Below are 25,361 nucleotides of genomic sequence, written 5' to 3'. Positions count from 1 at the left end.
AACTGAAAAATATTTAAAAAATTAAAATAAGAAAAATAAAGGCAGGAGGCATAAGTATGATTAAAACACCAAGGTGGTAGACTTTATTCTATGTATATTTATAACTGGGGTAAATATAAATGGACCAAAGAACGCAATTAAAAGGCATGGATTGACAGACTAGATAAAAAAAAAAAAGCAAGACCCAATTATATGTTGCTTATAAGAAACACATTTTATGAACATAAAGATAGAAACTGATTACAAGTAAAAGGAAGGGAAAAAATTCATATAAACATGAAGCCAAAGAAAATAGTATGGCTATATTATTAAAATCTAATTAAATTCAGAGGTTGGAAATGTTTCTTCCAGTTGTGACGTTCAGGGAAAGCTTTAAGGAGGTAGCATTAGAAGAATGGGCAAAATTTAGACCACAAGGGCTGGGAAGGATGGAGAAAGATTTTGGAGGCTGAGCAAAGACAGCATGAGCATGACTTTGCATGAGCAAAGTCCCATGGACAGAAATCTGAAGGTTAGTACAGAGAATAGCAAATAATTCAGCTTGCCTGATGCTCAGTGTAGCACTGAGAACTAGAATCAAATAGGTAGGTGGTGGCCATGCTGTGAACAACCATGAATGCCAGGCTAAGATCTAGATTTTGTTTTGTAAGTGATAGGAAGCTGTTAGGCAGGGAAATAACCTATAAGTTCACTGCAGGAAAGTCTGTTTGGCTGTATATAAAAGGAGTAGCAGGGCAGCGTATCTTTGAGAGCTTGAGCATTCATGGCTCTGGGGGGTAAGTAAATCATGGGTCCAAGAGAACACCAATGTTTTATTCTAAATAAGAGGGAAGATGGTGATGCCACTTTCAGAAAGGGAGAAATCTGGAAAGACAGGTTGGGGAAGGAGAAAAAAGGGATTCTGTTCTGGACCTGTTGAGTTTGATGTATTAGTGGAGTTTAAACACAAATTAGTCCAGGCAAAATAAGAAACAGAGGCCTGTAATTCAGGATTAGTGGGATTCAGAACTGTTTGCACAGAAAAGAGGTTTAAAACCATAAAAATTCTAGAAGAGGCATATATAGAGAGTGTATGGAGAAAAATTCCCAGGAGAATATCTACAATAAGGAGATCGAGCAAGGGAAATTGCAGTCTAAAAAGATAAAGGTTCAAGTTTGAAGTTAAAGAAACTTGGGCATGGAGAAAAAGACTCCCTTCAGAATTCTGGAAACACTTCTGGTTCCAGAAAGTTGGTGTCATCAACTCTGTCAAATGCTACAGAGAGTAATGGGTGGCTGAGGAAGGCAGGTAGATCTGGTTACCAGTAGGTTATAAGCCAGTGACGTTGGATAGTTTAGTTCCAAAGGAGTGAAAAGAATAAAAACTAAATTGTTAGGAGTTAAAGATTAGGTCAATAAGAAGAGGAATACACTTTCCAAAAGTCTGCAGAAAGAAAATTTGAGAGATAAGTAGAGTTAAGAAAGATTTGTTTTTTTGCTGTTTTGGGGATAGGAGTGTTTGGGATGGAGATTAAGAAACTGTAGGCCTGGGAATTCCTGGGCAGTCCAGTGGTTAGGACTCTGAGCCTCCACTGCCTAGGGCCTGGGTTCAATCCCTGGCTGGGGAACTAAGATAAGAGAAAAGGGATAATCAATAGAAAAAGGTCTCTGAGGAGGCAAGAGAAGATTGGGTCAAGGGTGTAACTGGAAATGGGAAGGGGAAAAGGAAGAAAAATAAAACAGGTGGAGTTAGAGAAAGATTACTGTAGAGAAGCGAGGCGCTAGTGAAGCTAACATAAAATGAATTTAGTCTTCTAAGTATGAGGCAAAGTGATCTTTAGAGAATGAAGAGATTCTGATTCTGGGAAATAGAATAGTGAAAAATACTGGGATTAAGCACTGTGGGAAACAGTGATTCAATTAGGGAAGAATACTCACAGAATAATGGAAAAGGCCCAGTTAAGTTGAGCTGCAAGAAATTGCAGTGGAATTAAATGACCTTTTTCAATATTTCTGAAGTAGCACTGGGGTGGCATGAAAGCAGAACCAAATTAAGTTGGTCGTGTGGTCTCCACTGGGGAAATAAAACATGGTGAAATGTGTGCATGTTTTAGAATCAGCTTGCTTTTAACTAACTCTTAGGGGTTACATCTGCAGTGGAAAAAGCACAGGAAAAGATCAAAATCAGAAGGAAACAGTTTTATGATTTCTGCATGCCTGAGCAGAAATAACAGATTCTAGATGAGTAAATCCACAATTAATGCAGACCAAGCAAAATGGAAAGTGGAGTTACTTCCGGGATGAGCCAAGTCTTTAAAAAAGCACATTGTTTGAGGAAAAATATTTTTATTCTATTTTTCTATACTGACCTATGTCAATATACTACCTTAATCAAAATAATGAAATAGTTCTTTATCCTTCCTTCTTATTAGCCATGTAGCAATGTCTAACACTTGAAAAGTGACTTTATAAATATTTAGGGAATTCAAGACCTAAGAGAAAGAGTAAAGCAGAAGTAATAATCTTCAAAGTATCCAAAAGTTCCTTCTTATTTTTATATGTTTATTTACTTGAAAGATTAATTAGATGCAGGTTTTTGAAGTTTGAAAAAAGAAGTTATTCTTTTTACTTTGAGAATAATAAATTTCTTAAAACTCCATATGGAAAGTATGAGCCAAATGTAGTATTTAACCAAGCGTGTAAGCAAAATAATTGGTATGGGTCATAAATGAAGACATTTCATGTCACATTGTCATAAGGCTTCTTCTGGAAGGAAAAATTAGAAGAAAATAGGCAGACACAGAGGCTAGAAGACAGGCACAAAATAACTTACAGGGATGTGGGAGAAAATTAATACCATAAAAAGGCTAAGATATTCTATATTATATTTTCCAAAGCCTGCCCCATGCTCTATATTTGTGGGTGAACTGCAGTTGAACTTGCAATATACTCCATATTCTTAGGTTTTGAGCATCTCGCTCCTAAGCCACGCTCTAGGGAAGTGTAAGCAACCCAGACACACAGCTGAAGAGAAAAATGCATCCCCATGGGTCTGAACAGAGATAAGAGAACCTCTTTTATTGTTCATTAATTTCACAACTGTCAGTCTGAAACTTCCAGAGAAAGTTGAACAATCTCCAACTTGTGGTTATGGCCACTGCCAAGGTTTTACTCTTTAGCATTTTCAGTGTTTTCAGATGGAAGTGGATGAGTGGGGGATGGAGAGGAGGAACAGGAAGAAGAGACCATGTTCCAGGTGGAAAGGGTAGACGGCCGCTTCTTGGCTAGTGTGCTACTGGGACTCACATAACTGAGCAAGGCGGGTGGCGGAAGGTGTGCCCAGGGGGCTTGTCTACACGGGACCTGCCAGGGCAAGCCAACTCCAGGAAGTGTAATCAAAGGAGGGCAAAGAGGAAGCCAGTCAGTCTAAAGTTTCTGCAAAGCAAAGGATTAGATCAACAGTTTTGATCTACATAAGCACTACATAAGCACTATTTCTGATGTGAACTGTTTTAGGGGGGCAGCTAAATGCCCCTACACAGCAAGTTTATTAGGGCTCATCACATTTTGCCCTTGTTCTTTCAGTTTCCTGGGAAAGTCTGTTTAGGTTGGATGTAGCCAGAGGCACTTGAACACTTCAGGGGAAGTTTTCATATGTGTATATTTCTTTCAAGTTGAATCCACTAACTTTCATATGTTTTCAATCATTTTTCTGGCCACCATTGGAATTATTATTCTATTTTCCACACAGCATTTTTTTTTTTCTTTCTGTTAATGTCTCTTCTTTGTCAGGAATGCCTCATGTTCAATCTTTTAGGCCAGGACTGTGCAATGCAAAGGGAAGTGGACATTTAACAACTTTTCTCCTAATCAGTGTAGATGACCTGTCATCCATCCATTCTTTTTTACAATTTGTAATATCACCACTGAATCAAAGGGAAAAGAATAAGGACCAAGGAAAGAGGATTGTTTAGTGGAGAGCCTTAAGAGAGATGTTGATTGAAGAGGAATGGACATAGTTCCAGAAAACCTAGACTAGGATACCTATTTCAAATAGCTTCACATAGCTTTTGATGACCTCCCTGAGTGCTCAGGCGGAAAGAAAACCATAGTGAACCACACAACTCAATAGGTAACAGAGCTTATAGAAGGAAGTATAGTAATTGGTCAGAAGGAAAAGATATTCCTAACATTAAATACTATTGCATGAACCTTAATGAAAGAGACATTAAAAACTAAAGTGGAAGTTATGACTAGTACATTTGGTCATTTCTTATATTAATCCCACAATAAATACTAAGTAATAATAGTGTGAAATTATAGTTGTGTGATATTATTTTTAGGAGAACATGCATCAGTGATGTAGCTTTTGGGAGCTATGTTGTGAAATATCAATTAGTAATATATATGGAGCCATAAGCCCCTTTGAAAATCTAATGGTTGCAAAGGCCATCTCCTCAGAAAAATACACATGTACAGAGAACTGTGGATATGATTTGGAATGACTGGGGGACTCCCTAAAACCCATCCATTTACCCCAGGAAGTGAGATGTTGGGCCTTTAGTCAGAGCCAAACCTTTTCTTTCAAATAGATGCTCCTTTGTGTAAGGAGCCATTTGGCACCATTTAAATGCCTCTAAAAGTACTGAACTGAAGGCTGCAAGAACTTATGAAATATACCACCTCTGGCTTTAGGAAGATCTTAAGTTCTGCTTTGTGTAAAACAGTTCCTAATGTACCTGTTGTCTTGACTAAGTATTAATAGTCCCTTCTTTTACTCTCTAAAATGTCCCCGTTTCGTCGATAAATTACACACTTTTGAAAAACATCAATCCATAAAATATAAGCAATCAAGAGATGAAACAAAAACAGCAAACAAAAAAAAGCTCAGAAATATTGAAGCTGTAATCCACATGGAGAAATACAGATTTATAAGAATGGCAATGAATCCATTTAAACACAGAACTAAGGTAAAATGACTATAGAAATTATGGTTAGGGAAGAGAATAGAAAAGCAACACACCTTGAAAAATAAAAATACCTTACTTACAAAAATTGGCCACGGAAGGAGAGGTAGGTACAAAGATGTTAATGGTACTAAATTCTCCACCTTTCATGGCAAACAGTCAATTAAAGCAGTATAAAATTGAAACATGGAGTTAAATTTTTTTTCATATTCTTTAATAACGTATCTTTGTTTTTTAGCATTAGTGGGTCCTTTAGAAACTAACTAACATTCTTTTAGTGAAGAAATATTTTTCTGAAGTTCAGCAATATCATCAGTTTCACTTTGGTTTCTTTTTGTTGAATTCAAGTAAAATTAAATATATTACCTCTATCAATAATAACTTGAATGTGATGATCTCATTTCTATGAAAACCTGCATGTCTATTTATTTATATGTTATTTACATAGATGTCTGGAATGATACTCACTAAGGTCAAACTAAGCTGGGGTAACTGTTATGCTAATTTTATACTTTTATGACAGCTTGAACTTTTATAATGAACTTGTGTCATTTTTATAATAATAATAAAGTAATAAAAAAGAATGTCAACTCCCGAGTCAAAACTTAAGCAGAGATTAGGTAATAAACTCAGTCCTAAAAGAAAAAATCAAGTGGAGCCCCAATTACTTTCTGAAAATTCCTTAAATAACTGATAAAAGATGATATTCAAGGTATTGTATATATTACAGTTTAGTAATGCAACCAATTAGTAACTGGAATTAAAATAACATTAAGAATGAATACACCTCTGCATAGCATAAAAGTACAATGCAAAATGAAAATATTGACAATATCTTAAATTACATTATTCCAATACTATTTTCTTCTGTCAATGGTTTATAGTTGAAAATACATTAGTTAAATGCTTGCATGATGTAACTCAACTGAAGTCCTAGAATTCAGCTCTATTACTTTAAAAAGCAGTAACAAAGGCCTGGAAAAATAATCTGAGGACAGGATTTAGCACGAGTCTGTTTCCACCATAAGATGATCTAAGTATAGCTCTTCCTAATATTTTCATTTTATTCAGGCTTGTTTCCCTAGCTTGGCTGCATTCACCAAAAAGTGAATTCACAAATAACTAGATGGGATTGTAGGGTATGAGCCATCTTATGTTGAAAAGTGACAGCCAAAAAGATGATTTGGGAGATGGATGGACTGAACCATCCCCTTGGGTCCTGTGTCACCCACTGTGGCTGGACTGACAAATCATTGTATGATATTCAGCCTCCCGACTGCTTCCTCACCCTGTGCACTTGACTAAGTTTTGTACAAACTTGGCTGGTCTGATTTGATATCAGGAATTTCTGTGGTTCTCTATGACTACACAATAAAGTCCAAACACTTCAGACTGATTTCGTTCAGGCCCAGCCTAAGCCCCATGAAACAGGTCTGCTAGCCACACCAAACTCAACATTATTCCCCAAGGTAGAGGCCACAGTCCTCTATTTTATTGCCTCCATGGATTTATTCATCTGTTCCTTCCAACAACAAGCATTTAAATTGAGTATACACCTTCACCCTGCTGGAGGTTATGGGGAACCCCAATCCTTAGCTTTCCTTAGTAATGGAGACAAGCATGTAAACTAAATTAGAAGGCAAAATTTATGTGTCATGATACAGAGTCAGAGTGTTATAGGAGCCTGAAGTAGGAAGAAAGGGAAGAGTCTTGACCAGAAACCAGTGAAGAGGGTGATAATTGAAATGGGTTTGTTGAATGAGTAGAATTGTACTGATGTGGGCAGAACTCCCTCAAACAAATTGCCCAACAACATGACCTATTCAAAAACTGCTTAACAGTACTGTAGTATGTTAATATGAAAGCTTTAAAGTCCATAGTGGAATAACTGACCAGGGGAAGTGTGAAAGCAGGAATCGGGCTACTCAATACAGGACTAAAACATGAGTATCAGACCTCAAGAATGCAGTCAAAGATCAGCACCTTTTCTAAGGGTCTCCCTGGCTTCCCACCTTGGTCCTGACCCCAGACTCCATCCTCCTGTCATTAGAAGGTAGCCATGCTTCAGTAGCTGGGGAGGATTTGACAGACAGTACTAGAAGCAAGTACTTGCTACACCAAGAGGGCTGCCTTGGTCATGTGAAGGCATTGTATTATTTGGGAGTCAGGCAGAGACTGGGCAACGAAAAACAGTAATGGAAACTGTCTTGACTGTGTTGAGACCTGAGTTCAAAGATGAGGACCTTTGAGACAGAATCAGATCAAGGAATGGGCCAGATGAGGCAATTTATACTTTTCACATATTAAAACACCTTGATTCTTCCATATTGAAGAAATGTAAACTGGTTTTGTCTGCACTGAAGTAGACAGTACTCCTAAGTGATAATAAAAACTCTAATGCAACTGGAAACATCAATGAATAGATAAACAAAGTGTAATTCCACCCTTCAATGGACTATTACTTGGCAATAAAAATAATAAAATACAATAAAATAAAAATAAAATAAAAAATACTGCTACCCACACCAACATGGATGAAACTCAGAATCATTATGCTGAAAGAAGTCAGACATAAAAGACTACATTTCCGCCTGATTTCATTTATATAACATCCAAACTAAGCTGTGATGGCTAAAAATCAAATCAGGGGTTATGGTGGTGACAGGTATATAAAACTTTCAAAACTCATTGTATTGTATGTGTTTAATGGATGGAGTTTATCGTTTGTATATCATTCCTCAGTGAAGCTGATTAAACACCACTCATGCAGACCTAGTTTAGTGGAGTATTTTTGCACCTCCCTGCTCACGCAATGCAGTCAGTTCAAAGTCAGCAATACACATCGTCAGATGAAATTCCAAAATCAAATAATGTGTTTTAGGGTTACTTTTGCCAGAAACTGGAGAATATTTTTAAGTGATCTAAATTCTAAACCCTTTAATTTGTCACCCAAGAAATTCTCCAGTTGAAAAAAGAAAAAAAAAAAATACCATGGGAGAAAAAAAAAAAAAAAGAACTAGAGAAAATTATAAAGTGTTTTATTGAGTTTCTTTTCCAGGACATTAACATTTTTGCCAGAGTAAGTGCAGTGGGTAACAATTCCATCCACATACAATTTCATCCAGAAAATCCAGTTTTAGAATGTCAGGGCCTGAGCCCCTGCACCAGGGATGGATAGATTAAAAGCAGGGCTAGCCCTCTGTGCCCATGTGTATGGCATCTGGCATTTGAAACATAACTGACACCAGTTTCTCATCTTCTAGTAAGAGAAAGTTCAAGGTCCTTTAGTATATGAGTGTGTGTGTGTGTGTGTGCGCGCGCGCACGCGCGCGCACATGCACGAGCATGAGTATGTGTACACAAAAGACAAGTAAGTTAAGTTAGTCGTTTTCCTCAGTGAATCTCAGGGGTACTGTAAGGCTCCCTTTGTATCGCACTAGTCATTCCACTACATTTTCCCTGGCTTTGCCTTCGCCCTCCTTTCAGCCTCCAATGATCATTTCGACTCAATCCCCTCAGGAAGAAAGAAAGCTGAGAGCTTTGCCTCTAAAAGGTCACACGTACAATTACCTCCCTGCTACCAGGGAACAAAGGAAGCCTCGCACATTTGCACATTGTAAGGCCATAGTTACCTGGATTTATTTGCTGTCATTGAAGCAGTTGGCCTGTTCTTTTCGAAGAGGCTATTTTAGTGGGGCTGGGCCAAAGCAGCTGTATCAAGATGTAAAAGATGTCTTTTTTATTACCTAATTATGTATGCAAATAAAATGCCTCGCTCTTTCCCCCAGGTAACATGCTTCACACGTTACTTAGAAAAAAAAAAACACTGCTGAAAGTTTAATGGTCCTTTTTCTTCCTTTTAGGTTGCACCATAACATCCCTGTAACAAAACAGCCACATGCCCTGTGTTCATTTGGGGACATTCATTAACCTAAGAGTCAAAGAGAAATCAAAGAACCCAGAGATGTGAAAATGTCTTGAAAGGGAAACTGTCCCCGTTGCCTGCACCACCACTTTGAGTAAATTAGAAAAAGATGCCCCACCTTAACACATTTTCAAACCATCTGGTTGTGATCTATCATCTGTAATGACACAAGTCACAAGATAACAAAATTTAAATATGGTGGCCGTGGAAAAGAATACACAGGACAACCCTTGCCCTGTCTCAGGACATGGCCTAGAATTGGCCCTATAGGTTGATGTGTACTTTGTTTCTCAGATGGAGCATGACTGGTAAGGAGCCAGTCTGTAAATATCTGAGTTGAATCAGAGATTTTTCAACTTCGTGAAAGCCAATAAAGCACTTGGATTCTAAATATTGACACTGAAGTTGCACTGTGAGTGGAAAGAAACCAGAGACATCTGCTGAAAACACAGCTGAGACTGATTCGGCAGATGAGAATGGCACTAAATGGAAATGCGTTTGGAGGAAACGGCTGTCTCTCAGGAGGTGGTTCAAGTGTAGCCCAGATGCTGTTGCTCAGAAGAATGTTCTGATTACAGGCAATGTGCAAGGCACTATGCTAGGGACAGAACTGGGAATTGGCCCTAACTGTGGGAATGATCGTATTTAAATTCACCACCTTTATTTGGGAACATTTTTTATTTTTTCCTAAGCTCTCTGTCTGAGGCAATAAGTCTAGTTGACAGATCCCTATTTGGTGTGCACAGAGCCCATTCCCCATGAAATTAGTCAAGAAACAGGGGCCGGGGGAGAAAGGGGCTTGCTGAGTGGAGTAAGCATTCTTGACTCCTTTGCCCATTGATATGTTTGAACTCAATCAGACTGATTAGTTCTGAAGACTACTCTCCAATGGGAAACCTCTCTAGGGTCCTGGACTTTTTGTGGCCTTGTAAAATTCTTAGAAGCTTTGGCTCCCAGATATCTGACCCACAAGAATCGCCTCATTGTTCTGGAGTCTCCCACACGTGATCCAAATGGTGTTTGGCAGCTAGGGTGAGCTACCCTTTGCCCCGGCGTGTGTGCCAGTAGACCCTGTACTCAACTACTATACAACTATGTGGGTCCCCTCATGGGTCCTTCATGACCCAGGCTGTCCTCTTTACAGCATCTCACCCAGGCTACCCCGTGGAACTATGTCCCCTCTGTTTTACACTCTGGATCTCAGATTGTAAACTGATGGACTCGCCACCATTTCAGCCAATGGACTTCCATGTTTTATTTGACTGGCACAAAGTTCTTAAAAGTTTCCAGTGTGAATATCCTTAGGTGGGACTTACTCTCCAGCATACCACAGGCTCCACCATTCCCTATGGCCCTACATGCAGCTGCCCAAACCCTGAAAGCATATGAGCTTGTGACTTAGAGCAGCTGTTCTTTCACTCCCTCTCCCCACTTATCTCCCCAATAAAAGGTATTTGCCTTACAACTCATTTTTAAGAAATGAGCTAAACTTACGGTTAATCTGTATTAATATGCCAATAGCTAGACATGGTTTGCTACCTAGCTAGGGGATCTTTGCATTTTAGCTGGGATTTCCTATGGAGTCAGTGCTTTGAGTCAAAGGACTGAATCTCTGGCTCTGGAATTTAAAAAGTAGGGGAGGTATTTTAGAAAACAAATGTGCAGTGGTACATTAGCAGTTGTCACACTGAAAATTACCTACTCCCTTTGAGTATAAGCACTTAGGCACTTTGAACTTGACAGGAGGCTGGAAACCTATCCTTAGGCAAAAGAAAACACTCCATGAAGGGAGGAGGGTCCAACAGTATTTCCACACAGTAACTGTGTATAATCCTTAAGTCATTTACTTGCTAGAGGATTTTTTGCTTCCCTCACTTCTAGCTGGATCCCAGGTTGTCAAAAACAGGGCCAATCCTGCCAGGGTCTGAGGGAATTGTTATGTGACTGTGCAGCTTTTGAATGGGTATCATTCCATCAATAGTGTTCCTCTTTCTGCATGACAAAATCAAACATAAAGAATTTGGGCCATAGCTGCTGTTTTAGATTTTCCACACTCTTGATCTCTTCTATTAGGCCAAATAATTGAAATGTCTGTGGTAAGTGCACAAGGCATGTCATAGAATGCAGTAAGGTTAGATGGGGAAATATGAGGGCAAGTTTTTCTTCCCTGCACTTGCGGAAAAAAGAGTAAAACCTCTTTTAGAAATCCATGTGGGGATTCCAACATTGAAAATGTCTGATCAAGTAGCACCTAACAATTACGAGGCACTTTCTATGTGCCAGGCCCTGTACTAAGCACTTAACATGCTTCATCTCAATACTTCTCATAATAATCCCCTGGATAAAATGTAATACCCCCATTTTACAAACCAGGAAACTGAGGTACAGAGCTGTTAGTAAATGGTGAAGTCGCTTTTCACCCAGACAGTGGATCTTCAGACTGCCTGTCACTGCACCGCCACTCTGAAGGGAGCACGGAGGAGATGACAGGTGGCAGTCTGTCAGACACGATCCCAGGTCTTTTGCGGGTATTCTCACATTTAAGCTCTTGCCTGCCAAACTGAGGCTGAGGGAAGTAATTTGTTCAGAGATATGTGATTTTGTTGTGCATCTGTCAACTGATTCCAGGTCTGTTTGATTTCAGCGGCTTCTAGAAACATGGGGCGTAATGTCGTCCGTCGTCGGCAGAGTATCATGCTCTACCTTATGTGTCCACAGTCAGCCGTTGCATGGGATTTGAGAGAAACCTGTAAAATTCCTACTTCTGCTCTCTCGACTACCTCAAAAGTTCATTCCTTTGGATTAAAATCCTTTCTCCCCAGATCCTCTTTCAAAATGCAAATAGTCGTATGAGAGATTTTTCCATGAAGAATTTTATCAGATTTTCCCGACCCCCTTCCAACAGTATCAAAAGATGGGAGTTGGTAGGAGCAGGGAAGATGCAGAAGGTGTTGAAAGGGAAAGGAGATCCAGGTCACCCAAAGCCATTCCCAAAGTCAGAGTTTTGCCTGTGGCCATTTAAAACACCATTTCAACAAACTTGACTGAAACTGAAAGTGTATAATTAAGTTTCCATTCCCCCAGGCATGTCCTACACACGCAGACAAAGTACTAATAGCATTCTAATATATAGGAGTAACTGTGTAGTTCAGTCTCAAACCTCAACAATCGCAGAGTTTGATTGTCTCAAAACCACTGGTATTTCACATTTCTGATGTTTTCAAACAATCCTACCCAAATGTCACATCTGGAAGGATCGTTGTTTGAAATTAAATTGTTTTTGGAAATCACTGGATGCCACGTAAAGGAATTTTCCAATCCAGCCTGTCTATTGGCCAACTATTAGAGAGTCTGCTATTTGTGATTTGGAGTTTTGTTTTGCTCCTTTTAAACAATAAGAAAGACTTGGTCATTCATTTGGAAATGCTGTTAACATTAAAGTATTTTCATGTTCCTGATTTTTTAAAACAAACTATTGGTATTTTGAATATATGTTTGGCATTTTAGCTATTTACTTCCTTGTCCTGACATACAAAGGCTGAAAAATCTAAGTCAAAGAACGAATTCCAAATTAGTTTCTGTTTATGAAAGGAATACAGTTTCTTAGCTGAAGGTTTTTCTTTTTTCTTTTCACATTTGAGATAGAAGCGTTCTTTTCTAATCCCTTGGAAGGATATTGGTTAGAAAGTGAGGTGTTTGAGATATTGATTCAACCTCTTGGCAAATTCTTGTAAGAATGACTTTCCTTGAAGAAAATGGATGTGTCCCTGGTGTCTGTTTCCTGTGATCCTCAGTTTGGCACCAGGCCTGACCTTCATGGTCAGATGGCTCCGGGTCACAGGGTAAAATGAAGCAATGGGGACAAGAAAGGAAAAACCTAAAAATTGTGGCAGACACAGTTTTTCCAGCTGCTATAGTTAGAGAGAAAAAGAGTAAACCATAGGCACTATCTGACCTGGAACTTGGAAGATGGGTTATTTCCCATGACTGGTTTGTCTACAACTTGTATGCTAAAGGGCCCCCAGCTCTGGGGGAAGGCCCAGGAAAGACGTTTTCCAATGAAAAGAAGAAAGATATCATCTTGGATATAGGACAGAAAGGATTCTAACCTTAGGAGATAGTTTTGTTCTTTGGTTGTTGTCTTTTCGTTTTCTTTTCTTATCAGAGTTTTTGGTCCCAATCTCTCCCTTTCCTCTCTGTCTCTTTACCCTCTGCCTCTGATTTCCTGAAGCTTTAGGTTGGGACCAGTGATATCTTTATGTTTTTACCTTTTCTGCTTAAACAAAGGTAGCCTGGATGTGAGAGCTGCTTGGGGACTTTTAATGACAGCATTATGGCATCAGAGTTGGTGCTTGGAGCAGGATTATTGGAAATTTATTGATTTCCTCCATTTATTAGACCCTTCTTCAATTTGTGGGACATCTCTCTTCCTATAAGACAGCCTCACAGAGGTAAATATGTGAAAGAGACAATGGATGTAAGAAGGAGATGAATTACATAATATAAAGGGAAAGCAAGAGGTGAGTCCTAAGTCAAATTCTCTCAATTTCCACCTATTCATAAAGCTGAACTTGTCCTCACATCTAGCAGTGAGAGTCTGTTCATAGGACAATCACCTCCATTTCAAGAGGAACTTTCTCAAGGTTGTGTTGCACTGCCTTTGGTGGAGGTCTAAGAATTTTGGGAGAGATTTTAATTGTTGACCTTGGAATTTAGGTTTCTAAGAACTATGTGTATCCATTCAGTCATTACATAAAGATTTCCTAAGCGTCTATCATTAGAAAATGTGGATGTCTGTGTGTTTGGGGCTGGAAGGAGCAAGATGGGGGTGACATGGAGAAGCAGGCTTAGGAAGACACATGAAATCATTTAAGCTAGAAAAATTATCTGAGGGTACAGCATGTTGTAGTTCTGTTCATCTTAGGCTTGAATAATACCTGAATTTATAATATGTGATCCTCTCTTATCACAGAGGTTACCATCAGTATTCTTTTCAGAGAAGCAGAAATCCACATATTGGAGTACCAATGCAAGGACCACCTATTTTTGCTTTCATCTTTGGGCTCTGAGAGAGGTAGCTATATTTATTATGGTCTCTCTCATTATGGATATGTAGGACATACGTATAATTATAATTTGAGGCTGATTTTTAAAAATGAATATGTTAGAGTGTAATTTGTACAGATGAGTATTATTCAAATTTTTATATTAGGAAGTAATATATATCAATTTCATCGGTGATGCTGTTGCTCTCACATCAGATGTGTAACTCTCTCTCACCCTCAACACCTATTTCACACACGCTATATACACACAGATTCCTTTGGGTTGGTTACTGGAGCCAACACGGCAGAAGGAAATGCTCTTGTTACCTTGAAGTTACGCTTGGTACACCTGAGAGCCGTGGGATCCTAGAATGCTGCCCTGATATTCAGGCATGGTTGGCACCAAGGAAAGATGCAGAAATGGCACATGGAGCTGGATATTAGTGGCCCAGCTGGCAGCATCATCAGGGGCTGGTTTGTGAGGTCGAGCCTGGTTTTTATGACATCAGCACTGATGAGTGCTAGTTCAGAGGTGAACTAGGGCCACTGAAGATGGCTAAAAGGATAAGAATCTGCAGAAGGATCACACTGAACTTTTTATCTACCACCTCCAAAGAGTTTCAAGTCATGCTTGTATTTGGGAATTAGAGGCAAACGGTTCTAGGAGCCTGTCTTTATTTCAGAAACTCAGTTTAACTGAAGGCATGAGAGACAAAGGACTAAGTAGACCCTTAAGATTCACTTTCCCCTCTCTCTTTATATGTCTCTCTTTCTCATCTGATAGGCCTGATAAGCTTACCTGGTATTTTTCACTGAGAAAATATCAAATCTAAGCTAACAGACTGTAGCTCCTTCATCTTCCCACTAACAACCTACAATCTTACCTCCACCTGCATTCAACCTCCTCCTGAAATGGAGAACTGTCCCCTCTTGTTAATCCTCTCCCTTTGCACAGGCTGGGATCCCACCTTGGTGCCCATTTCTCCTCCAGGTTTTACATTTGCTCTTATCACCTCTCCTGCTCTCTACTGGATCAATATCCAGAATATTCAAATGTAGTCTACAAGCTCCCATCTTCTAAGGGAACCTCTCCTAAGCTAAGATCTCTATTTCTAGCCTACCCATTATTTCTCTTCTAGTCTCTAGGCCAAACTTCTCAAAACACATCCTATCTTTACCATCCATACAGTCTGCAGCCCCCGTCACGACTCTGAATGTCTTCTCTCCAAGTGTGTCAAAACTAAATCCACATTGCCAAATCAAATAGATTTTTTGGCCTTCATCCTACTCCATCCTTCATCCTACCTCTGTGCGTTGCGTACTGTTTTCCACACCCTTATTCTTCACATTTTCTCCCGTCACAACTTTCAGGGCACCGTGCTCTCAAGTTGTTCCTCCAGTGTTTCCAGTCCCTTATTTTCCAGCTCCTTCTCCTCTAACCCCTAAATACTGCAATGCTTCAGGGCTCAGCCCTGGGTTGATTTTTCTAGCCCTATACTCATTCTGATGACTTTAAATATATTTTAACAATGCACAAATGTATACCCCAGCCCAATTCCACTTTGGAGATCCAGACTTATATTTTCAGCCTGACTGACCTACTTAGATATCTCACAAGCATTTTGAATTTGCTATGTCCAGAAGGAAACAATTGGTCTTTATCCCCAAGAGCCTACCCATTTCTCAAGTTTTTCCCATTTTAGAAAGTGACACAAGCAGTGCAGTTGCTCAAGCTAGAAATCTTAGTCATCCTTGACCCCCTTCCTTACTCCTCCACATCCCACCTATTACCAGGTTCTGCTCATTATTCCTCATCTCCATCTCTGCTACCAACACCCTAGGCCAAGCTCTCATCTGCTTTCACCTGGATTCCTGCAGTAGCCAAATAACTGAGGTCCCTATGTCCACTGGGCAGCTGGCGGAAACCGTGCTGTTTCCACAGGTTTATCTTGTGTGCCTGTCCCCTCCCTTCATCACACTCTGGCCACATGTGGACTTTTTAGTTCCATTTTAAGATCTCTCTTACCTCAAGGCCTTCATACGCGCTACCTTTAGCCAGCATATCTCCTCCTCCTGTCGTTCCCATCCCCTCACATCCTGACGATTGGCTAATGCTTTCGTACCTTTCATGTCTCAGCTGAAATGTCACAAGGTTGTCTCTAACCAAGAACCTAAATGTCCACCTCCCACCATTAGACACTGTCACATTACAATTTGAATGTTTATATTTATTTTTATTTATTTCCTATCATTTCCTCCATAAGACTAAAAACTCCAGGAGATCAAGGACTGTGTCTACCTTTTTTATGACTCTATATTTAGTACTTAGTCCAATGCCTAACAATAAATATTTATTGAATGAACAAACTTCTGTCCTCTTTGTCCTGCTTAATTAACACTTATAAGCCTGGTAGCATAGCCATACCCTTGTTGTACCACACATATGCCTCTCTCTTTAGTGACATAAAAAGGTATTGTTCTTTGGAATTAGACAGATCTGGCTCTGACACCATTAACGAGCCCACTGTGTGACTTTGGGCTACTTGCTTAATCTCAGTTTCCCCACCTGGAAAGTAGGGAAGTAATATCTAACATATAGTAATATTACGACGATTAAAATGAGAACATGTATATGAAGTACTGATCATAAAGATATTTAATAAAATTTACTTCCCTTTATTCCATTCCTCCTAATAAAATCCAAATACTTTTTACCTGACACACACACACACACACACACACGCGCAAACACACACACACACACACACACACACATACAACATCTGACTGTGAGAACATCCATCCTACCCTTCTGAGTCTTTCTGATTGTGACCTTCCCACTGAGGGGTTTGCCTTTAGAGAATGAGATATTTAGCTACAGAACAGCACTGATGATATTAAACCAAATATAAAACTGTAGTCCTAAATAATTTGAGTTTGTATTATAAGGGCACGTTCTCAAATATGAAGGTAACACAAAGAGAAAGGCAATAATATTTTTGAGTGTAGAAGACATTACATTAAAAGAAAACACCAGATGGCAGCACCTGATGCTAGAGATGTGTCTGATGGGATTTTAGTTCAAACCTGAGCATCAAGGATGCCAAAAGTAGCTTAAAACTACATTCAGAGAGACAATCTTTTATTAAAAAAAAAAAAAAAAGACATTCCCTAAAGAAAAATAATGCCTATTTTGTAATATAGTATAGGGTTTTTAGAAACAGTGTTTCACATGTTACCAGAAAAATACTAAGAAACTAACCCTAAGCATTATGGAACTAATAAAAGGTAATTAAACAAATGCTTCATTTTAGGTTGTAGTTATATTTAATTAACTCTGTCAATCTGTGTTCCAATTAGACAGAAAGGCCTTAAGTCAAAGAATGAAATACTATCAGCTTATAGAAAAGGGAAATTTTTCCCAAATATTAAATGCAAATATTAAAATGTATTCACTCATATTAAAATAAGAGGCAATAGTGACCTCTATCCTTGTATACTTTTAGCATTACTTAGACCATTGCTTGCTAAAACAGACATCAAAGGGTTGCATTAAATAAATGCAATATTAAAATTTAAAATGATAATCTATAGTTTTCCATATTATGCATCAAATTTCATCTGGAATTAACACTACTTTTAAAACCTTGCTAAATTGGATATTGCTTGTTCAGGCTTTCCTTCTTTTAGAGGCAAAAAGGGGAGTTTGATGTTGCTCTGACACCATATAATGGGAGAGCAACACCCCAGGCAGTCACACCTTTTATTTATTTTTTAATTTTTTTATTTTTAAACATCTTTATTTGAGTATAATTGCTTTACAATGGTGTGTTAGTTTCTGCTGTATAACAGTGAATCAGTTATATGTACACATATATCCCCATATCTCCTCCCTCTTGGGTCTCCCTCCCACCTTCCCTATCCCACCCCTCTAGGTGGTCACAAAGCACTGAGCTGATCTCCCTGTGCTATGCGGCTGCTTCCCACTAGCTATCTGTTTTACATTTGGGAGTGTATATATGTCCATGCCACTCTCTCACTTCGTCCCAGCTTCCCCTTCCCCCTCCCCGTGTCCTCAAGTCCATTCTCTACATCTGCGTCTTTATTCCTGTCCTGCCCCTAGGTTCTTCAGAACCATTTATTTATTTATTTATTTATTTTAGATTCCATATATATGTGTTAGCATACGGTATTTGTTTTTCTCTTTCTGACTTACTTCACTCTGTATGACAGACTCTAGGTCCTTTTAAATAAAAATCCACATCAACGGTTTTATTCCTCTTACAGTGCTGCTTGGGATCCTTCACAACTTCACTGTGAGATCAGAGAGAGTGAATTCAGCCCTACGTTTTGGATGAGAAGCAACGGAACAATTCAAGCCCATTCAGTGGTGAGAGGGCAAAGCAGAGCTGGCACAGAATGCCCATCGACGACTTGGAGGAGGACCGTCTTAGAGGCGTTTGTTTGTTTAGATTTGATTGACGGGTAACAGGAGCATCTGTGTCATCAGAGAACTGAGCCAATCTATGTAGGAGGAACATTCCGAGCGGAGGGTAATCCACTCTGCCAGCGAAACAGTCACTGTTGCCCAACTGCAATGAGTTGTTTCCAAGTTCTGTGATCATGATTCTGAAAATATTTTCTCACCTGAGTTCACTACAAGATTGAGCCCCCTGAGAACATTGGGCAAGATCGCTGATTCTAATCTGAAGTCAGAACAAGGATTCTAAAGGGAAATTGTTCTGATTGACATGAGAAGAGAGGAAGCAAACATCTGAATTGAAAAAAAACAGTGCATGTGTCTCACAGTCAGCCAAAAGCTGGCCGCCACAGGCAGATGAAATTCTGAAATCTAATAATGCACAAGGCAGTGATCTTTATGGAAATGAATGATTCACTGCACTATCTAAATCTTAAATGATACAAAGATAGAAAAACAGCAATAGACGGGGTCAAAATGCAACCAAAGGAGCAAAAATACACTACCCAGGAAAGGCTTTCTGCTCAAAGCACAATGCAGTGGCAAATGTCTTTTCAAGGGAAGGGATAAAGTCTGTTGGTTCAAGAGATCTTATGCCTCTCAGAAGACTAAGAGTTTTCTCCATTTTAAAGAACCCAAGCTTGCTCCAAATCTGGCAGCTAAAGGGACCCTATGTTGGATGACATTTCTATGCCCTCCACTAAAGCCTGTGTGGTCCCCAAAAGGGCCAGCACATATCTGACGGCAGTGGGTGCCAGTTTCTCACTGACACGCACCTTTTCAGGTCGGGAGCAGAGTTGGTCACACTCTGACAGAGCCGTGTCCTCTAGATGTCCCTGTTCCAAAGGACTCCCTCTACTCTGATCTCAAAGCGCAAGTCACCGACAGCCCTCACTGGCCTCTCCTCCTGACATTCTCCCCTCCAGATGACTGAGTGAGTCAGGAGTGTCCTCTTGTGAAGCCAGGGGCCCAGGCCAGCCTCTCTCAGCAGTCGTGACTGAGTGAGAACACGCTATGCTCAGCCTGCTGGCTCCACTCTTGGGAGCACAAAGTATGTGTTACAGCAACAAGCACGAGAATTCTGACCACACTCTTTCCTATCTTGAGATCTGTAATGAGAACACTTAAAGCAAATGCATACAATCAGGAAACAGGGCTGAAAGTCAGAACACTAACGGAGTTTCAGATTTGTGGCTCTAAGACATGGATTCTTTCGCTCACTGGATCCAGACCCCACACGTTTTGGAAGAAAAGCAACAGCCAGAAGATGAGAAAAACAGTTCATGTTTATGAGACCAGCCTGAAGCCCATGCCACACTTAAGAGTTTGGGTTTTCGTTCGGCAAAGAAACTAGCTGTTCTTTTTCAATTTCATCGGAAAATATGCCCATTAGTCTGACTCTTCAGCTTTAAGATCACTGTCTTGGAACCTTCTAAACCAGTAAGTGAAAGATCTCACTTAAAGATTTCATTTTAGACATAGAAGTTAGGAAAAAGTACCCAACATTTGCCAAAGTAATGCAATAAAAGAAGTAATGAAGAAAAACTGGGTAAAAAATGGAGTATGGCTACCCATCCCCCAATCCCTCTGGTTTAATTTTTGCAATAGCTTGGGTAACCTTAGTTTCCTGAGAACAGTTCGTTTAAAAAACTCCTGCAGGTGGGACATTTCAAGTAGCAAGTCACGGAGAAAAGCCTTTGACCACCTCCTATTTCTCACGACTTGACGTTCTGTAAGGTGTGACACATGGCAGCACAACCACTTCCCTGGCTTCATGGAAGGACAAAACACATGGACCACACTCTATCTTGCATCCTTCCCCAGTCCTGGTTGATGACGAAATTTCAGGTGAAGGCCCAACAACATTTCACCATACAGGTTGGGGATCCCTGGGGTCATGCTTACTTACAACTGCCCAAGTCATGGCCTGGTGTCTGACCCAAACACAGGGTACAGAGCAGCAGCAGAAACTGAGCACTTCCTAGATCCATGAACACACCTAGTTGGCTTTGGGTCTGCACTGGGGTTAATCCCCCAGATACTACAACCATATAAGTGTTAAAAGAAAACATGCTGCATTTTAAAGCATGTTTATTTCTGCAAGTGCTCCAGTGTTTAATTATGCTAAAGTCATTTGGGGTTTTTGACACAGATTTTATTTTAGTACGATAAACTCAGTATAACCAGCATGGCCAAAAATGAATTCCTAAGGTAGATGACTAAAATAAACCAGTAATAAATATTGGCTGTTGGAATGGGAATTATTTCTCTGTAATGTAGACACAGCATTACTGACTCATTTTCAAATACCAGTCTCTCCCAAGGATTATTGGTATGAGGGATCAAGGAAGAAAGAAGTCCATCTCTCTTTTAGGCAGCAGAATGGAAGGAGACTATGAATCCACCAGGCAAGGGTGTTTTTAAATCTACTTTGCCAACAGAGATATAACCCTGGAGTCTGACAGGGGGTCAATTTAGGCTGCACTGAGGCAGAAATAAGGCATTGAAAGAAACCATCCTAAGAGTTGAGGGAGCTGATTCTGGGGACATTTTTCTCTCATTCCCCTGGAGACAGAATGTACCCCCAGACCCACCCAGAGCATATCATGTGGCACGAATTACCTTATCAGTCACAGTGGGTACTGCCATGCTCCTTTGCTGCTTGGAATTAGTGGACTCTTTGAGGCCACCTTTACTCCATGTCAAATCTTGAACTTTTGGCCTGCTAGGTTGAGCTGTACAACTTCTCTGGTGCACCAGAAAGCTGTCAGGGGCAAAGGTCCGGCTACAATTTGGGCAGGGTACGAGCTGAGCTTGACTCGGTCCCTCTTGGTTGGACTGTCCAGTTGGAAGGGGCTGAGGCTTCCGCGGTAGTGGCTGGCAGAACTCGCTAGGGAGCCGGTCATTTTCTATTTTCCACTTTTCCAGGCATTTGGGCTGATGTATAGGAAGGGACAGAGTGCCAAATTCCCTACCACAGACGTAGCAGATGAGAGCCCTTGGTCGGGTTGGGATGCCACCAGAAGCTTTCTTGAGAGCAGCAAGATTATCAGAACTGTTGGGGTTTGGTGCCCTGGGCCCCTCACCCTTCGGCTTGCAGCTTCTCTGATGAACAAGAAGCCGATCTGGCAAGAACTTGCGACCACAGGATTCACAGGGCAGAAGCTGAGCCTGGGAACCCTGGAATGCTGCCTGAAGATTGTAGGATCCACTTCCACTGAGAGGCAGTGGTTTGGAAGGTTCTGGCCTCCTCAGGTGCTTGGGCAACTTGCTGTTTTCAGTACGCCACTTCTCCAAGCACTGGGGCTCGTGAATGCCAAGCGATTGGGACCCAAATTCTCGGCCACAGATATGGCACACCTGGAACCCGGGCCTGCGGGATGGGATCACAGGGGGCCTGGGCTGACTTTCCGACATAATCCTCCTACTGGACCGTTTTAGGAGTATTACAGTTCCAGGTCTATTTTTCTGAGGGTCCGTCTTTATTTTTTCACCAGGATTGACAAGCTCAATTTCTGGCAAAAAGCTAGAAAGGGATGCACTAGATAGAACAGCTTGGTTTATAAGGAAGGTAGGCTCTTTAGAATGGTGGAAAGACTGTTGCAACGTGTTGGAAACCGTTTTCTCCTTTCCTCTTTCCATTAACAAAGAAGTCTTTCTCTAGTGCTTGCTCTGATTTCAGGCCAGACATATTTTAGGCTTCTGCTTAGAGAGAAGGTTAGTCAGGTTGGCTGTTCTGGGGTTCCACATTGTAGCCAGTACCTTAGACCCAAAGACAGTGACTCAGAGCTTCATTGCAAGGCAGCAGTCTGGAATGCTGGAAAGTCCCCATGAAACCTCAGATGCCTCCAAGATCTGCAGGGGAAACATAAATCAAGAAGTTATTACATACACACACACACAGACACACACTTAGATTTTAAGTTGATAAAGAAACGTGTTTTTTTTTGACCTAGTATCCTCTTTGGCTAGCATAGTAACTAGCACTTAGGATTTGTTCAGTAAATGTTGAAATAAGTACGAAAAAAAATTCCATTATGAATTGCACTGTTACTGTGTTGAAAGTAGTGTTCTGCCCAAAGGAAGATGGACATTAATAGCACATCACAGACATATATGGCACAAACCAAGAGGCATGGTGGTGAGATCATGGAGGAGAGAACCAAGGCCTCTGAAAATGATTAATGAAACTGCAGATCATGTAAAAAGACCTCCTTCCACTACCTTAGGGATTCTTTTTAGTGCCATGGATTCCTTTGTCAGTTCTTTGAAGCCTAGGGACCTCTTCCCAGAATAATAATTTTAAAAGCAAAAAATAAAATTCTTACTAGTACAAGTGAAACTAATTTTATTGAAATAATTTATCAAATATTTTTAGTTGTGATTTATCTTTTACTTGAGCTATAAGTAATATGCTAGAATTTTTGAGTGTCCATGGGCCTAGGGTTAAGAACCGGCAGAAGAAGTAATTCAATAGTGAATAGGAGGATTATCAGGGAAACCATCAGAGAGAGGTAAACTTCTTGTAACCTACCAGGTATCCACTCTTCTTCATCATGGGACGGGAGTATTATGAAATTGTGGCCGTAACTGTCAAGCCAAGATGCAACCCAGGGCTATACTCTTCCTGGCAGTATATCTGTACATCTTTCCTGGGATGAAGATGCTCAGACTTCACTTGATGCTCTTTTTATAGCTATTGTGTTCACGTTCTTGTTTTATATAGATATATCTCTATATAGATATTATCTATCTATGTATCTTCAAAATACCTTTTGTAAAAAACATGGCCAACAATTTTATTAAACCAGAAGAAAGGGCTGATAAGATCTCATTATGGTCAGAAGCCAAAGGAGTTTTTACCTTGGGTAAAGGCATGAGTCAGTTTTATCCCAGGTCTACAATCTAGCTCAAGAAAGGTAATTTTCAAAAGTCTTAGGACCTTCTTCATTTCCTGAAGCATGACCTCACTCTGGATTAGAGGCTCCTATTCACAGAGGGAGAAGCACCTGATCTGAGGCTGGACCCTGCAGACCACAGCAGACACGGCTTCAGGCACAGCAAGGACAGCCGTGCTGGTAATATCAAAACACTGTTTGGGCATTGCGGTCGATAAGGGACAAAAAGAGCTGTGAGATATGCACCCAGTTCCTGTATTTTGGTGCCAAGAAAGGTCTACATCTTTGCAATTAAGGCTATAAAATCAGGTCTGGCACAGAAAAGGAAGTTATTCTTCATTTTGACAGATCCTAGGACAGTGATATTAACACATGTGACAAAAGAATGTGTTGGCCCCAAACAGAATGACCAACACAGAAGATGAAGCTTGAAGGAACAAAATTTATCACTTGGTCATCACCATCCAAAGAGAAAATGGCTCTAGAGAACACAAAGAATTCAGTAAAATTATTTCATCAGGTTTTAAACAGCACATGACTGAAATAATCCTCCAAACCACTCTGCTTTTTTGGTTCTGATTTCTTGTTCACCAAGGATCTCCTGGTTCAGTTTCCCATTTTCCTTGATACCAGGAAGTTGCAGACAGCAAAAGTACTTAAGGAGACAGATTGGAAAAATCAATGCGATCAAATGAGCTTATTCCCCTAGACTTGCTTGCAGTCTCCCCCCCTCCCCACACTGCTCCCTGGAGGTGAGAATTCTGAGAAAGCCCCATGACTTGCTCCAACACCTCCTGCATCTTTCCCTAATCATAAAGTAAGAGAACTAATATTTACTGAGTGCCAACTATGCATCAGATATTGTACTAATTTTTATTTACATAATTTCATTTAATTCTCAAATGATTATGAGGCAGGTATTATTATTTTCCTTTTACAAATGAAGAAACTGTGACTCAGAAAAGACAAGTAACTTGCCCAAGACAGTCAGTTTCTAAATGACAGAACTGGGAATCAATTCCAGCTCTCTTTGGCTCCAATGCTCGACTCTTTCCATTATTCATTCTGCCTAAAATTCCACCGGCAGAGCTTCTTCTCTTAAGTTTTTTATCCCTGTTTTAATGTACGATTCATATGCCCCATGGGAAGGTAACTAAGCTCTCACCTGCTTTTATGCTCCCTTTTAGAAGAAGGAAGAGGTGAAAGGGAGGAGGGGAATAGGGCACAGAAGAGGAGAAATCTCCAAGATGGAAAAAGCAGGTGAGAAACTGAGGTTACTGAAGACAGCGTTTTTCCTTAAGCAATAGGGATCACTTTATTTTGCTGTGAATGGTTTTCTAGATGAAGTTTTTCCCTGTGTGGTGTGCAATACATAATCCTTTCCTGATCTCACCAGTATCCTTAATAAAAATCTACACTACTAGCTGCAGGCGGTGGGTGAGAGGAATTGGCTGCAGGGTGAAAGTGAAGGCTTCCCAAAGAGGTCAGATGGCATTCAGTTTGCAGCCCTGTCACTATTTTGATTAGGGATGGATCTTTATGCGTGCAGGTACTTGTGCACTACAAATATTTTCTCTGCAGCAAAAATGACAAAGCATCATAAAATTCCCATTGAATCTTCATCTTTTCTTTTTTAATCATCCTCTTTCTTCCTCCAGTGTCCTCCTGAAAATTGTCTTATTGTGATTAAATGTATCAATGTATGGAAGATGAGGTAGCTAGAAGTAAGTGAAGTTTTGGGGAACTGGAGAAATTTATGATGTTTCTGCCAGTGATTCTGCTAAGGCAATGTGACAAGGCACAGCATAGTCAGCTGCTCTATCCTATAAGTTAGTTCTAAAAGTGAGAGTGCTGGAAAATACTAAATACATATACTTAAATCACTTAAGAATTTGGCCTGTCACCCAGATACATCGTAAAGCAATGTTGCTAGTTTATAAAGAGAACCACTTTGCAAAGCCAGCCAGTTTCACCCCAAGCATCCATGGAGAAATGTTCACTCCAATTGGCCTGAATTATTCATTTTGACCATATTTGCAAATAGACTGTTTAAAGAATGTCTTGGAA

General features: G+C 40.1%; 1 protein-coding gene across 1 annotated transcript in view; it reads right to left on the bottom strand.

Moving 5' to 3' along the window:
- The window catches only part of LOC115860209 (zinc finger protein 474-like), a 34,986-nt gene extending 12,948 nt beyond the window's left edge, over positions 1 to 22,038 (bottom strand). Inside the window, exon 1 of the mRNA XM_030869796.2 lies at positions 21,019 to 22,038. Within this exon, the coding sequence (XP_030725656.1) occupies positions 21,019 to 22,038 (1,020 nt within the window). The remainder of the gene's footprint in view (positions 1 to 21,018) is intronic.
- Positions 22,039 to 25,361: the final 3,323 nt, after the last annotated feature.

The sequence above is a fragment of the Globicephala melas genome, chromosome 3 (assembly GCF_963455315.2).
Source record: "Globicephala melas chromosome 3, mGloMel1.2, whole genome shotgun sequence".
In the NCBI taxonomy this organism is placed as follows: Eukaryota; Metazoa; Chordata; class Mammalia; order Artiodactyla; family Delphinidae; genus Globicephala; species Globicephala melas.
Note: the sequence above shows the minus strand (reverse complement) of the source record. Positions and strands in the feature narration are given on the sequence as shown.